This window comes from Melanostigma gelatinosum (assembly GCF_949748355.1).
Source record: "Melanostigma gelatinosum genome assembly, chromosome: 13".
Classification (NCBI taxonomy): domain Eukaryota; kingdom Metazoa; phylum Chordata; class Actinopteri; order Perciformes; family Zoarcidae; genus Melanostigma; species Melanostigma gelatinosum.
Genome location: NC_136646.1, coordinates 26,263,745 through 26,280,242, shown reverse-complemented (window position 1 = coordinate 26,280,242; position 16,498 = coordinate 26,263,745). Strand labels below are relative to the sequence as shown.

Sequence of the window (16,498 nt, the reverse complement as noted above, 5' to 3'; positions counted from 1 at the left end):
ACGTAGCGTCCCGTCATGCGCGGATTCATGTATCTGCACTCTGCAGTTCATGTTCTGTAGGTGTTGAGCTTCATGTAACATTTTATTTCACTTGTCAAATGTTGCAGTTTTATGTGAATATGCTGCTTTTACACGAAACAAATAATAACCTGTAGCTGTGGCATCATAATGAGGTTATTCAACTGTAGTAGGACAGCACTGAAGGCCCAGGTATAAAATGCACGGCCATCAGTTCCAGGGCACATCAGCAAATACTAAATCACTTTATTGTCATTTAAAAAGCCTTTCATATATCCGAACGAGAAAATGGACGAGACAAATTAGATACATTCCTTTATTTAAGACACTGCGTTGCGCTACTTTGTCAATAAAGTAAAACATTTTTATTTATGACATCACTGTTCGTGAATCAAACCAATTTACATTAAATGTGCATATACATCAAGAGACGGCACTGGTGTGCCTGTCTGACAGTGGACTACCACTTTCAAGCAGAATCTGCCTTCAGCAAACAGTGTGCTGTTGGAAAAGTACTGACATACCACTCTAAGGATCGGTACCTACCGCTGAACACCAGCAGCATACCACTCTAAGGATCAAAAGAACACCTCATCCTTCAGTTTATCACAGTTCATTATATCTTTATGTTTATGTCATTATTTGGGTTCAAATAAACATTTTCAAACCCTGCTTCCTGGTTCAGGGACCTGTTGACGTCACTTGTTTACCTGAGGTGAGGGGCGGAGCCTCAGGAGCTCCCTGAACAGGAAGTAGCCTGGATGTTGGGCGGTGTAACCGTATAAGTTACACTTCCTGTTTCAGAGAGTGAGCGCGCGCTGCCTACACGGTGAGTCTCTGGTGTTGTTGAGTGTTTTTCTGTGTTTCTCGTTGTTTCTCTCTGTCGCTTCCGGTCGTCTCGCGGTGATCGGTGGTTGGTGGTCGGTGGGTCTGCTTGGAGCTCGCGCGTAAACGCGTAAATACCCACAGCGGGACCGTCAGATGACGCGTAGAGGGTCAATAATCCGTTATCGATCCCGGTCTGATCTGATCTGGTCCAGGTGATGCATGACTTTTTATTTTGGGGGGGCAAAACACATTTCACCCTATTTTTTTTGGGGTGGTGGTGCCTGATATATATGTAAATATCAATCATAAAATGTGTCTCTAAATTCGAGGTCGATTTCCAACGGTATCTTACAGTATTTCATAATAACTAACATACAGTTAAATGGTCATCCCTTGCATGTAAGTTAATGGCGTCAATTAATAATAACAATAGCAGCATAATATAGTATATTTTGTGAAGTGGTGGATAAATATGCTTCTCTGTACAAGTTCAGTGAATCACGATCCATCTACATCGTACTGTCTATTGTAGGTTAATGTGTCTGTAATGACGATAGAATATTTCTATTATTCAAACTGCTCATTGCCTAAAAGTCATTTTTGAATGACAAGACGTGAGCGACTGCTCCTGAACGTGACTTTGAACACAACAGCTTCAGCTCATCCTTCACAGCCATGTGGAGGTCAACGAGGAGCCGAGGTAACTTGTTTTGTCTTCATGATTATTGAACTGTTAACATCGCAGATAATGTTTCACTTGTTCTGTTTCATTACATCAGGTTGGTAATATTAGTGGAGCTAACGTTAGCTCTGTGATGTTAGCTAGCTCGAGGTCAAGTAGCCTTAGAAAGGTTAGCTAGCTAACAGCATAGCAAGTTAAGTTAACATAAATAAAGTTAATCACCAATTACAGTGTTAAGCTTTAACGTTAGTAACCGAACTTCTGTTTACTTGTGCTATTATTGAACCGACTGTAGGACCGCAAACAGGACGATTATCAAAATGGAGAGGACCAGAAATCACGACGTGTTCAAGACGATGAACAGTTGAGCTAACACTAACGTTAGTGTGTGTTATCCCAGGAGCAACACTAAACCAGATCAAACTCATCTTAGTGTTGAAACGTTAGTCCATTGTGGTCCATTGTCTTAGCTTCATTTCTTCACCTAACGTGATCAGCTCATCACATAGTCTGTTCATTTAAACTGTGTGGTATTGTTGTATTACTTGCACTGATATGTTAACATGTGAGGCACACGCAAACCCACAGCTGCACACCCAAAGCTTCTTCTAACTGTGTTTATCCTCGATGTCATAGAACTTTCCAGAAGTTCAGAACATTGTGTTTTTATTTTGTTTGTTTACAGTCACTCGTCATCAGAGAGTGAGGATACCAGCCAGACGTCGCAGTCAGGTCCTCTTTAAAGTGTTCTCTCTCTTTATTGTTTTCATTCATGTGAGTTCATGCTGTTCAAAAGACCTATAAATGTGTATAAGACTTGTTAACAAGCAGACTGTGATGCCGTTCTAGTACACTGTTCTTGATACTATTTTAAATCAGCGTTTCACTCTTAATGCTATTTTAATTCAGTGTCTGAGGGAGTGACGCCGAGATTGAAAAGTGTCCGATGGTTTGCTGCTGTTGTTCAGCGGTAGGTACCGATCTTTAGAGTGGTATGTCAATACTTCTCGAATGGCACACCGTTTCCTGAAGGCAGGTGCCGCTTGAAGGTTCATATCAGTGGTATGTATATACCGTGTGTGTATAATATAGGATATACACATGCATACATTGGCCATAATATCAGTTCCAGGGCACATCAGCAAATACTAAATCACTTTATTGTCATTTTAAAAGCCTTTCATATATCCGAACGAGAAAATGGACGAGATAAATCAGATACATTCCTTTATTTAAGACACTGCGTTGCGCTACTTTGTCAATAAAGTAAAAAAAATACATTTATGGCATCACTGTTCGTGAATCAAACCAATTTACATTAAATGTGCATATACATCAAGAGACGGCACTGGTGTGCCTGTCTGACAGTGGACTACCACTTTCAAGCAGAATCTGCCTTCAGCAAACAGTGTGCTGTTGGAAAAGTACTGACATACCACTCTAAGGATCGGTACCTACCGCTGAACACCAGCAGCATACCACTCTAAGGATCGGTACCTACCGCTGAACACCAGCAGCAGCATACCATCAGCCACTTTTTCCGATCTCGGCCCTACTGGTCTGAGGTTATCCTCCTGAGTTCAGTTAAGCCAGTAATTAAAGATTTTATTGGTTTTCCTCTAAACATGCAGTACATTGTGACTTTTGTGACGTAATACAAATGTCCCTTTATTATTTGTCTTGAGAACATGTATTAAACTGCAACAATTATTGATTGAATGTCTATTGTTATTATTTTATTTGTTGGGAATTAAATGCAAAAGTATTGGCCCTTTTGTAACATTCTGGCATATACCGTAAAACCCAGTTATCCTACTATCACATAACGCAGGGATTCCCAAAGTGTGTGGAGAGGAAAAATGTAATGGTGGTCTAATGGTGCAGTCCTGTCTCCGAAAAATGACTATAAACGTTTGACCATGAATGTATTTAACCCTAACCCGCCTCTACCCCCGCCACCCACGAGTTGTTGCCCCGCGGCCTGTTCCGAGGGCTGACAGACCTGACAATGGGGTGCCTCGCGGCGGGGGCGGCTGGAGACCTCGCGTCCGTCACCAACGGGTGAGCGCCCGCCGCTCGGAACCATAAAACCAAGTCCCGGATTTCACCCGGGGAACATTCTGGAGGTATTGTGGCCGGGTGATGTGCCTCGTTGCTGGGGAGGTATGAGCCGAGAGTGGCGGGGTGTTATGGAGGTATATTTTATTCGTTTGTATCCATCTAACCATAACTTCCACTAGGAAGCCACGTCCCCACCCACACCTAACCCTTGAGAGAGTCACGGTTACTCCCGGATTTTACACGCGGGCCTTTGTGGAGGTATTGTAGCCGCGTAATGTTCCTCGTTGCTCGGCCTGGATGAGCGTGTTTCTGCTGGAGACAGGCGGCGTGTTGTGGTAGTATTCTGACCGCATAATAGGGAGAAGGAGAGGCGGTGGTGGCGAGGGGAAAAAAAGGTTAAAATATTGATTGGAAACGTATTTGTAATAAGTCAAACACAAACGTAATCGGGGAGAAAATACGTTTTTGGTCAAACGTAATTGAGAATGCATTTTAGTTTTGGGGGAACGTAATTTTTAGGAGACAGGGTTTTTGCAGTCTGCAGTGCAGTGAGGTTCTGGCTAACAGTTGGCTGAAGCCCTCTTATTTACGTCACCACCTGAACACCAATCATGCCAGTGCAAGTCAAAAGCACCTTACATTCTTTATATCGACATTGGATGAGTTACAAAACAGCCCAAAACAACTGCAGTCTCATTCATGTGTTGGATCTACAAAACATGCACTGCAGGCTTCATATCTGGTCACAGAATAGCAAGAAAGGGGCTACCTAACCGCACACAATCACCCAAGACGTGAGCTCACCAGCTGCTAAAGAGATGGTGGAATGTATGATTGGAGAGAGAGAAGCAAACAAGTTGGACGTGATCCCGGTGATCAACAACACTGTGTCGCTGCATCGATGCTTTGTCCGAAGACATCCTGGCTACATTAGTCGGTCGCGTGAAGAAGAGTGAGTTTTACGCTCTGCAAGTAGACTAGTCTACAGATCTGGCCAATCTTCTGGTGTACGGCAGTTACCTTTTCGAAGGCACGGTGCAGGAAGATTTTTGTCTTTTTAATCTTGTAAACAAACGCCACGTGCGAGCAAACGGTTCTCTCATTGGTCTGATTTGTATGCGGCTATAAATAGGCTCTGTTGCTTTTTTAAGGTGGGGGGGATTGGGGGTGCACGGCCTAAAAAGTTTGGGAACCGCTGACATAACGTAATCCAGTGTACGGTAAAATATCGTAAATGTAAATTATGGTACCTTCTAGGGCTGGGCGATAAATCGATTTAATCGATTAATTCGAATGTGTGCTTTAAGGCGATGTGTTTTATTGAAAATCGAGAAAATCGCCCCCACCCTCCCCCCCCGTTGGGTTCCCGTAGTTGAGTGCGCGCGCATTGTTTACAAACGAAAACAATGGCGGCCAGCAGTGAAGCTCTCGTTCTTAAGAGAGGGAAGAATGTGTCTTCGGTGGTCTGGAAATGGTTCGGGTTCGTGTCATCTGACACAGAACAAACAGCCTCAAACAGAGGCATGCCGCCGAGTGGGAGAAGCGTTGCACCCTGAGGAGGGAGCAGGACCGCGGGAGCACAAGCGACGCTGTCTTCCTGGCAAAAAATATTTAGAAAAAACATGCACTACTGTTTAATACTGTTGGTTATGTTGTGAATGCACTTGATTTTGTTTACATGCACTTATTTACTGTGCAAAATATGTTATGTTGATGTTAGATCAGATGTTGCACTTTTGAAAATGTGAATGTTAAAGGGTCACATACATTTTATTTCATGCTGTGTTTGTATCAGTGTATTCAGTTAGAAAAGCTTACTGTAAAAAGTTACATTTGCACAGTTGTTTACAATGGAAGGCTACTATTTAATGCCATTTAATGTTATGTTTAATTTAATTTTATATTTAAATGATTCAGGGAAACAAAAGAGTGACCAAATACTTTTTGTATACTACAGGCACCTTTCTACAATGTTCAGGTTTTGTTTGCACTTTATTTTTATCAACCTACGAGGGAAAATCATCACAAAATAAAATAAAAAATTGTTTTCAACAGCTTCTGTCATCTGCAAAAATTTGTGGGGGAAAGAAATCGATTTAAATCGTGAATCGGATTTTTTGTAAAAAAATCGGAGATTTTTTTTTTAGGCCATATCGCCCAGCCCTAGTACCTTCACCGTAAAACAATGGTAACTTACTGGCAGCCCTGCTGCTTCTCCTATTCAGCGGCGCTGGAGGCGATCCCAGCTAACATTGGGCGAAGGCAGGGTTCACCCTGGACAGGTCTCTAGTTGATCGCAGGGCACATGTAGAGACAGACAAACATTCACGCTCACATTCATACCTACGGGCAATTTCGAGTCTCCAAATAACCTAAGCTGCATGTCTTTGGACTGTGGGAGGAAGCCGGAGAACCCGGAGGGAAAACTTACCATTATTTTACTGTGAAATTGTTTAGAGTGTAGAAAAAGTTGAATGTAAACCAACAGCGTGTGTGTGTGTGTCACATCTGGAAAGACCTTGATGTTCTGGGTTAGTGTTGTAGGAAGTATTGTGGGGGTTTTCTCCACCAGGATAGGAATGGACCCTTCTTTATCTTCATTCAACAGAAAAACATTCTCCTGTAAGAGACCAAGAAGCACGACTTAGAATGTTTCATCAACCCTCTTTACCTACTGACACACGTACACGCATACAGCTACACTCTCATACACACGCAGCTACATTCACACACACTCTCACACACGCATATGTGTGTGTGCACACATTTATACATGTGAGTGAACTGTGTTCTGTGCAGCTACACTCAAACAAAAGGTCACGGCCACTTAATCCTCTCATTTCATTGGACACAGACATGTCAGGTGATAGTATATACTGTACGTTAAACATGTCAGGTGATAGTATATACTGTTTTCAAGTTAAAAACAATTCAAAATAGGTGTACGGTCCATAGAGGGTTAAATAAATAGAACCTATGAAAACGTGTTGAGTCATGTTATGTTTCACGTCTGTCTGTCTGTCTCGAGATAAACTTGAACTCTACTTCAGTTTGAGAGTCTGGATTTATCTGAACCTACTGAACAGGACCGGGACTAACCAAGAGTAGCTACTCCGAAGAGGATCTGGTCTCAGTGGATCAAGTCTGGATTAAGGATTCTGACCGTGTGGATCAGGACTAAAGTGGTGGACTGAGACTCTAAAATGAAGCACTTGATCAACACTAAAGCTTTGACTGTGGTCGTGCTCTCTGCTCTGATGCTGGGGTGAGTACTACTGCTACTACTAATGTTACTATTGCTGCTGCTGCTACTATTACTACTATTGCTGCTTCTACTATTACAGCCGCTACTATTGCTGTACTACTACTATTGTTACTACTACTACTACAGCTGCTACTATTACTGCTTCTGCTGCTGCTACTACTACTATTGCTGCGTCTACTATTACTACTATTGCTGCTTCTACTATTACTACTACAGCTGCTGCTACTATTACTACTGCTGCTGCTACTATTACTGCTTCTGCTACTACGCCTATTGCTGCTTCTACTATTACTACGACTGCTGCTGCTACTATTACTGCTGCTGCTACTACTACTATTGCTACTACAACTAATGTTACTACTACTACTACAGCTACTAATATTACTGCTGCTGCTGCTGCTACTACTACTAGTGCTGCTACTACTACTGTTGTTACCACTACTACAGCTACTACAATACTGCTGCTGCTATAATACTATTGCTGTTATGACTATTGCTGCTACTACTAATGTTACTACTGCTACTACTGCTACTATTGCTGCTGCTACTTTTACTACTATTGCTGCTACTACTACTATTGCTGCTTCTACTATTACTGCTGCTGCTGCTCCTACTGCTATTGCTACTGCTACTAATGTTACTACTGCTACAGCTACTAATATTACTGCTGCTGCTGCTACTACTAGTGCTGCTACTACTACTGTTACTACAGCTACTACAATACTGCTGCTGCTGCTATAATACTATTGCTGTGCTACTATTGCTGCTACTACTAATGTTACTACAGCTACTACTATTACTGCTGCTGCTACTACTATTGTTGCTACTACGACAGCTATTACTGCTACTACTACTATTGCTGCTACTACTACTACTCTTGCTGCTACTACTACTACTATTGCTGCTACTACTACTACTCTTGCTGCTACTACTACTATTGCTGCAACTACTAATGTTATTACTACTACTACTATTGCTGCTACTACTACTACTACTCTTGCTGTTACTACTACTACTATTGCTGCTACTACTAATGTTACTACTACTACAGCTACTAGTATTGCTGCTGCTACTATAACTCTTGCTGTTACTACTACTACTACTAATGTCACTACAGCTACTACTATTACTGCTGCTACTACTACTATTGCTACTACTCCTACTCTTGCTGTTACTACTTCTACTATTGCTGCTACTACTAATGTTACTACTACTACAGCTACTAGTATTGCTGCTGCTGCTACTCCTACTCTTGCTGTTACTACTACAGCTACTAGTATTACTACTACTGCTGCTGCTGCTACTACTACAACTCACTACTTACCAGAGCCCCGGCGTCGGCCATCAGACCTCTGGAGCTTGTCCAGAAAGCTGCAGCTCGCCTGGTGTTCAATCGCCCCAAGTTCTCCCACAACTTGCCTTCTCCATTCTCTACACTGGCTACCTGTAAGAGCTCACATCCAGTGTAAGACTCTGGTGCTAGCCTACAGGGCAGTGAAAGGAACAGCTCCTTCCTATCTCCAGGCCATGGTCAAGCCCTACACCCCCACCCGACCTCTTCACTCTGCTGCCTCAGGGTGATCGGTTCCCCCGTCGCTCAGAGGTCCCTGCAGCCGATCGACCCGGATCGCGGCTGTTTTCTGTCCTGGCCCCTCAGTGGTGGAATGAACTCCCCACTGACGTCAGGACAGCAGAGTCGCTGCCCATCTTTCGGCGCAGGCTGAAAACTCACCTCTTCAAGAAGGCCTACCCATAGCCTTCCGCTTAGCACTTACTGAGCATCTATTGTATTCATACTAGCTTATTGCACTTATCGTTTTCATATTGGTTTGTGGCACTAATTGCATTTGTTTGTTTCTGCACTGTACGTTGGCGCTGGTTTATGCTCTTAGATGCTTGTTTGAGGAAAGGACATGCACTTATTACTTCTGGTGACTAGTAGTTCTCTCGAAAACTGATGTTGAATACACTTATTGGAAGTCGCTTTGGATAAAAGCGTCTGCTAAATGACTAATGTAATGTACTACTGTTACTACTACTATTATTGCTGCTACTACTAATGTTACTACTACTACAGCTACTACTATTACTGCTGCTGCTACTACTACTATTGCTGTACTACTACTATTGTTACTACTACTACTACAGCTACTACTATTACTGCTGGTGCTACTACTACTATTGCTTTTGCTACTACTACCACTGTTACTGCTACTACTAATGTTACTACTACAGCTACTACTACTATTGCTGTACTACTACTACTATTGCTGTACTACTAATGTTACTACTACTACAGCTACTACTATTGCTGCTGCTGCTGCTGCTGCTGCTACTACTACGACTACTACTGTTTTAAACGCATATACTGCTATTAATGATCGATTGTGTTTCTATTTGAACCCACAGAGTCCTGTTCTGCTACATCTCGCTGTCCTACAGGTAGTACAACATGATAATATATATATATATATATATATATATATATATATATATATATATATATATATATATATATATTAATAACTGGTGCTGGGCAAGTTAACGCATTAATTAATTAACGCCGACAATTGTTTTGTCGCGTGTTAATGCACTTCATTTTTTTAATAATTAAGCAGACATTTTTAACAGCTGTTTGTGTGGCGTCTCTTCCGTCTCTTCCAGTTTCCTTCACCTACATTCCCCATGGGTCCTAAGTCCCTCCATGTACAGCTTCTTATCACCCTCTATGTACCAACGTACATTTATAACAAATACCACACATATTACGGTCATCAGCGTTGCACGTGTCTGACCTAAATACCAAAAAAATAAAAAATATAATTATTCATTTAAATTATTATTTTTAGAGTTTTTAAAGTGTTTTGTTTGTAATATGTATAATAAGCATCATTTAGTTATCACGACTGAGAATTTAACAAACATAAAAACATGACGGAGATAGGCTTGCAGTTTTCAAGAAGTATATTTAAATATCATCTCTTACACACATGAAGATAAAGTTGTGAACACCGGCTGAATATGATCAGAATCATTATAACTGTTATAACTGCTGCTGTGTAAAGGGAATACTGCTGCTAACAACAACCTGATGTGTTTAAACCAAATGTTATTGACCTTTTGTTCATATAGCAGTACTTTTAAAATAAAAGTGCACAATACACTACTTTTGAATTCATTATTGAATTTTGCGCATAACAATGAGATTAATCCCAAAAAGATCATGCGATTAATCGATTAAAAATTGTAACCGTTGCCCAGCACTATTAATAATGTTTTATAGGAACTGTATCATATATTTAAATAATAAAGTGTGAATGCCTGATGCTGAAAAGCTGACGATGATGAAGACTGTGTGTGTTGTTTACACTGAGAGGGTTTGATGTTTTTCTGTTCTATAAAGTGTAAATGTTAATTATTAACATCCCAACATAAATCCTACACAAAAACGACAATGACGTTAACTGAAGTTAACCGTTAACTGTGTGTGTGTGTTACAGAGGCGTTGCGCTCTTCAAGCAGAACAACATCAATCAACAGAACGGGTCAGTATAACTTTGGAACCTTTTCCCTGAGTGTGTACTGATCAGCTCCACCCTGTTCACCTGTTTACGTAATCTATAATACAGTAAATAATAAAACGACAGAGAAACAAGTTATAGTCTCTTTTTGTCTTCATATATACATCTATATATATATTTCTGCACAGATTGGCTGCTGATGATGTCATCCCTGTGAGTCATGAGTTCCACCTGGTGGCTCCTGATCTGTGAGTACCTTCATCAGATTATGTGTTGATTACACCTGTTAACCAGGACTTGTACATCCTCTCAGTATGATCAACGGACTGTACTGTTCTTTGCTAACACTGTGCCTGAAACAACAGGAACGGTGCTAACAATGCTAACTACCCCTCAGACTGTTGTTTTGTGTTGTAATGAGAGAACTGTTTGTGTTTTAGTCTGCGGTACGAACAGCCGAGCATCCTACGAGGGTGAGTATCACTCATAGTCCTTGTTTGCTTGTTTGTTTGTTGATGATGTCAGTCCATGTTCTTAACCGTAGTCGTACCGACGTGGTGACGGTGACGCCCTGGCTGGCTCCTGTCGTCTGGGAGGGAACCTTTAACCCGGTTCTACTCGACAGCATCTACAAACGAAAGAACATCACCGTCTCAGCCACCGTGTTCGCTGTTGGGAAGTAAGTATGACGTCACAACGTTGTGGTTTCTACGTCTCTGCTCTGACCTTTTACCTGGAAGTGACCCCTCTGACCGTCTGGACAGATACATCATGTTCCTGAAAGACTTCCTGGAGACAGCAGAGCAGCACTTCTTCGTTGGTTTCAAAGTGCACATTTACGTGTTCACCGACCGGCCGAATGAGGTTCCCCAAGTCAGGATGGCTGCCGGCCGTCAGGTAAACAAACACGTTGCCACTGATTTCTTCTCTTAAACTCCCACACAGGGTTCCTGATATGTTTTGATATGAAATGACTTCCTCCTCCAGCTGACGGTGCGTTCGGTGCCCAGCTCGAAGCGTTGGCAGGAGATCTCCGCTCGGAGGATGGAGCTCATCCAGACGCTGATAGAGGAGCAACTTCCGAACCACAGCGACGACTACGTCTTCTGTCTGGACGTGGACTCCAAGTTCCACGGCCGCTGGGGGGCGGAGTCACTGGGCGGACTGGTGGCTGTGATTCATCCAGGTGAGTGGGCGGACTGAGATGTGTACAATCTGTACACATGCGATAACTTCTGTCCCAGGACCCTCACATCAGAACAGGGAGAACACCCCCCCCCCCCCCCAAAAAAAACCAAGAGCGACAGAGGAGGGATCCCTCTATCAGGAAGGACAGAAGTGTGATAAATGTCATGTGTACAGAATGAACAACACATTCAATGCATATGACAGAACCACGGCAGGAGGCAGGACCACGGTCCAGGTACAACCAGGATCCACGGGACCTGAGGTGAGAAAAGCACAGAGACTCTGGTGAAGAAGCAAAGTCAGTAATGAGCGTCTAGGCCTAAAGCAGTGTATCTAGGGGCTAGGCCAAGGCAAACCTGAACCAGCCCCAACTATGAACCTGAACCAGCAGGAAAGTTTCACGCGATAATAACGCAGCACTAATTATTAGTTACTGTTATTAAGTACAGTGATTATGTGAACAGACACAAACTTCTCAAAAGTCTCTCCAGCTGTTAGAGCCGACTGACAGCTGTGATCCACCGTCATCGGAAACAGACGTCGCTTCACGTGACGCTTCAGGAGAAAGGACGGCTCTTAAAACATATGTCCTCGTTTCCTCTCTCCTCGCATGGTTTCCTTGCATCTCTCCATGCATCCCTGGTGGGAGGGACTGAGACGCAAGAAAAGGGGATGCAATTAACAGACTTGGGAAGTACCCTCAGTCCCTATTAACAGGTGTTGGTTCCTCTGGTCTACAGGTTACTATAAAGACGGACGCAGCAGATTCCCCTATGAGCGGAGGCCCGCCTCCAGAGCCTACCTGGCCCCTGAGGAGGGGGACTTCTACTACTGTGGGGGTGCGTTTGGAGGTCTTCTGCAGGAAGTACATCATCTCGCCAAAACCTGCCGCTCCAACTTTGAAGCTGACGCCCAGGAGGGCATTGAGGCTGCCTGGCAGGAGGAGAGTCACCTGAACAGGTAGGCTTGAGGAGAGACACCTGGACGGGTAGACGGGAGGAGAGTCACCTGGACGGGTAGACGGGAGGAGAGTCACCTGGACGGGTAGACGGGAGGAGAGTCACCTGGACGGGTAGACGGGAGGAGAGTCACCTGGACGGGTAGGCTGGAGGCGAGTCACCTGGACGGGTAGATAGGAGGAGAGACATCTTGTGTTGAACCTTGTCGTACATTCTAATGACTGTACTTCCTGTTCCTGTGTTTAGGTACATGTGGATCAACAAGCCCACTAAAGTGCTCTCACCTGAGTACCTTTGGCAGGACTTTAAACCCCAAAATCCCGAAGTTCACATCATCAGGTTCTCTGGAGTCGTGAAGAACTACGCTGAGATCCGACCCAACGCCTGAGAGTCCGGAGCGGACTGAAAGGTTTTGGAAAAGCTACATCTGCACACCGTAAACTCTGGAGGGGATTCACACACCTGTCGCTCAACACCTGAGGCTCCACCTACCTCACCTAACGGAGTCCCAACCTAAACCACTAAAATAATTATAGTACACTAAAGAAGCACTTCCTGTCGTTACACTGGGTCTCTGATCCGCCCCCCCTTCAGACTCAGGACCTGGAGCTAAAGTTGTAGCTCTAAATTATTTTAGCCGAATATCTTTTTCTCGTTCGTCTCTCTTCTTCTAACTTGTGACCTGAACTCAGCTTGTGTGTTTGACGTTGAGGCTTTACGGACGCTAGCGTAAGCCGGATAGCATGAAATACCCATAGAACCAGGTATGCTAACAGCAGCTAACCTCTACAAAGCTAAGAGCTGATCAAGTCTTTGTCAGGGCTCACGCAAGTCCTTCAGGTTTTAAATTGAATGCAGGAAATTGGAAGATTTAGGCCTAAGAAAAGGTCTAAAATTGCCTTAAATAGTTTGTGTAGGTCTTAAAATAAGTGATGGTTGGAATAAACCTTCACTTATATGTGTGAAGGTTTTACACACCCTCGTCCATGAAGTCATGTTACGTTACCAGCTTCTGAAGCTTCAGGTTTTATATTCAGACTTCTGATTAAATTCTGCTTCAGATGTAATGCTCTATTTACAGAGTAACTAATACTTGTATTTGTAGTTCCTGGTACCGGGTCCATCACCGTGGTTACAATGGAAGGTGGTCTGTTTTTAAAGCGTCGAGCCGTAAACCACCAAACTCACAGCGTAACGTTACAAGTACTGAGAGGAACCATGACGGCCTGTCTTCTCCCAGAATGCATTGTGTCTCTGTGTTTTAATCACTGCTATATATATATATATATATATACATATCTATTTATATATATATATGTGTGTGTATATATGTATATGTGTATATATATGTATGTATGTGTGTGTGTGTGTATATATGTGCTCTTACCCCAATACATTCATTGCTGTGACACTGTATGTTACTACTGTACTGTGTAAATAAATGAATGTATTTGGATATAAGTTGTAGGACTTATTATGTACACTTGTACCAGTCTGGCCTCAAAATAAAACATCCTTCTGTGCTCTTAAAAGGTATTTGTTCTTTTAAACCTGTGCTGCAGGAAAGTCACTTCCATGAATCCAGCTAAAGCTAACTAGCTTAGCATAGTGTCAGTAGCTGCTGTCTGTGGTGGAACTGGCATCGCTTGATAAGATACCCGTAAAATAAAACTACTTCAACACATACATTTATATGTATATATATATTTATATATATTTTATACACATCTGTAACCTCCTCCTCCCTGTACTCCAACAGCTGCACCTCCAGTCACCAGTCCGTCAAGCTCCTGAAGTCCGCGGATGACACCACCCTCATTGGACTCATCTCTGGTGGGGATGAGTCCGCCTACAGGTGGGAGACTGACCATCTGGTGACCTGGTGCGGTCTGAACAACCTAGAGGTCAACGCTCTAAAGACAGTGGAGATGGTTGTGGATTTCAGGAAGAACGCAGCCCCACCAGCCCCCATCACCCTGTGTGACTCCCCCGTCCCCCACTGACTCTGTCATCCCCAGGACAATTTCCTTCCCTCCCTACTGCTCCCCTGCACATCACTTCATATTTAAATACACTATTGTCACTTTTACATTTCACTTGTTTACAGTCCTGTTCTGTTTGTCGTGCACTTTATTAAAGCATTTCATCATGAAGCGCTTAAGCTTGCTTCCTGGGGTTTTATCCTCCGGTTCTTGAGTAATGCCGGTATCAAGACTTATTTCCTCGAAGCCGTCAAATTTCAACCTCTGAAACTCAGAGTATGGCATTCCATCCAAGAGAGGATCGATGATCTTACTCAACTCCCTCTCAATGATTTCTTGGGGAGTTTGAGTTCTTTCCGTCTCAGTCAGGCCGTCTGATGGGACCTTCTCTGGGGTTGCTGTTCCCTTATCAGCTGACCCCTCCAGGTGGGTTATCTCCGGGCTGAGGGCGGACTCCTCTGCCTTCCTTTTGAGGTTTGAAAAACCTTTTTGTCCTTCCTCTTAATTCCAGTGTCACTTTTGCCATCCGATCAACTATTTTGTTGAGTTTTCTGGGGGGAGTTATATACTCTGGGACCCCAGAGTCTTAAGGGTTGGAGAGGGCAGCATTTACATGCTTGGCAACCTCTACAGCGATCAAGTCAGCCAAGCAGTATGACCCAAAACAGTGGACTGTTTTTTTGATGTCCAGAACAGTTGTAAAAGTGTTTAGGACGATGTCGCCCAGACTGGCCTTGATCTGTTCCTCATACACCATGTTTGTGCTCCTTACCTCTGGATGGGACGCTTTTGTAAGCGGTCAGAAAGGCTTTGGACAAGATGTTTATTATGTCCAAACCCAGTTTTGCCATCAGAACTTTGGTGGTGTCGTCTAGGGTGCCTGATGTCAACAGTCCAATCTGTTCTGCTGTCAGCCTGTCAAAAAAGGCCTTGATCGGTGGCTCAATGGTACATCCGCTCTTCTTCATCTCCTCCATCTGTGGTGTTTATGAAGAATTCCTGGTCCTTGTTGTTTTGTTTGTGGCTGATGTTCTGAGAACGTCTTCCTATCTCTCCCAAAGATATGTGATATGTAAAAAATGTGGCTGGTTACAGAGTCAACTGCAACCTACTTCAAAGGATCGTCTGTCTGAATCACTTCACTCTGCAGCTACATTTTGTGACTATTTGTCCCATTCAACTGACGGAGCTACAGTTAGCTCAGCTAGCTCGTGCTAGCTAGCTAGCAGCCATGATTATATACTCCACGTAACCCGAGGAAGAGTTCCCGCTGCTGCCAGCAACACGAGTAAATCACAAAAAAAACACATGAACTTGTCAACTCGTCAGTGAGATTCATCCTCAACCAGTCAGACGTGACTGAGGGCAAAATGTCCCAATGGTTTAGGAAGGTAGTCTCCATAGTAACCGGGCAGTGACGTCATTGTTTACATAGAAGACAACAGCTGATTGAGGCGTAGTGGTCGTACTTCTTTTCCACCCAATTGTATATTCAACTTTTATTTCCAGACACATGAGTCCACATACAACAACAAATAAATGCAATCCGAGGACACAAGATGCTGGTTTGATCATCGCAGGTCAAACAAACAGACATTTGTTCCAATGTTCCAACAAGAAGAACAGCTTGTATCACTGTTTCGGCTCATTAAAACCTTTATGATCACATCTTCTGATTCATGCTCAACACAGCATGAAAGGTTTGAACATTACGAGTCAAACATGTGACCTCCGCTAAGTCATCAGCGTACATCAGAGGGTTAGGGTTAGACTGACCGGGGACGCTGGCGAGTCTGACAGTTTTTGTCTGACAGTTTTTCCCACCGTAATCACAATTTAACCTACATTTTGGTTTATTTAACAGTGTCGTTAAGTTTAATCATCGTAAAATAGCCAGTCTTCTCTGTTTTTAACTCTACTGCAACGCTTCGTCTTGGATTTGTTTGCTTACCTGTTGCACCTGCTCTCCACTGCTACCGTCTACTCCCTGGACA

General features: G+C 43.3%; 1 protein-coding gene across 5 annotated transcripts; it reads left to right on the top strand.

The window, feature by feature from the left end:
- Positions 1–793: 793 nt before the first annotated feature.
- On the top strand, positions 794–14,562 carry LOC306786684 (globoside alpha-1,3-N-acetylgalactosaminyltransferase 1-like). 5 transcript variants are annotated; one of them, XM_079281528.1, is made up of 11 exons: positions 794–847; positions 6,676–6,854; positions 9,264–9,296; positions 10,355–10,399; positions 10,564–10,623; positions 10,816–10,848; positions 10,920–11,054; positions 11,140–11,272; positions 11,363–11,561; positions 12,304–12,523; positions 12,769–14,028. In XM_079281528.1, exons 2-11 carry the CDS (start codon positions 6,793–6,795, stop codon positions 12,908–12,910), a joined length of 1,062 nt encoding a protein of 353 aa, XP_079137654.1. In that variant the 5' UTR covers positions 794–847; positions 6,676–6,792; the 3' UTR covers positions 12,911–14,028. The 5 variants fall into 5 exon arrangements, 3 of the variants coding, with proteins under 3 accessions (XP_079137654.1, XP_079137655.1, XP_079137656.1); XM_079281529.1 differs by lacking the exon at positions 794–847 and adding an exon at positions 918–1,058; XM_079281530.1 differs by lacking the exon at positions 794–847 and adding an exon at positions 14,282–14,562 and having other exon boundaries at positions 6,140–6,854; positions 12,769–12,931.
- Positions 14,563–16,498: the final 1,936 nt, after the last annotated feature.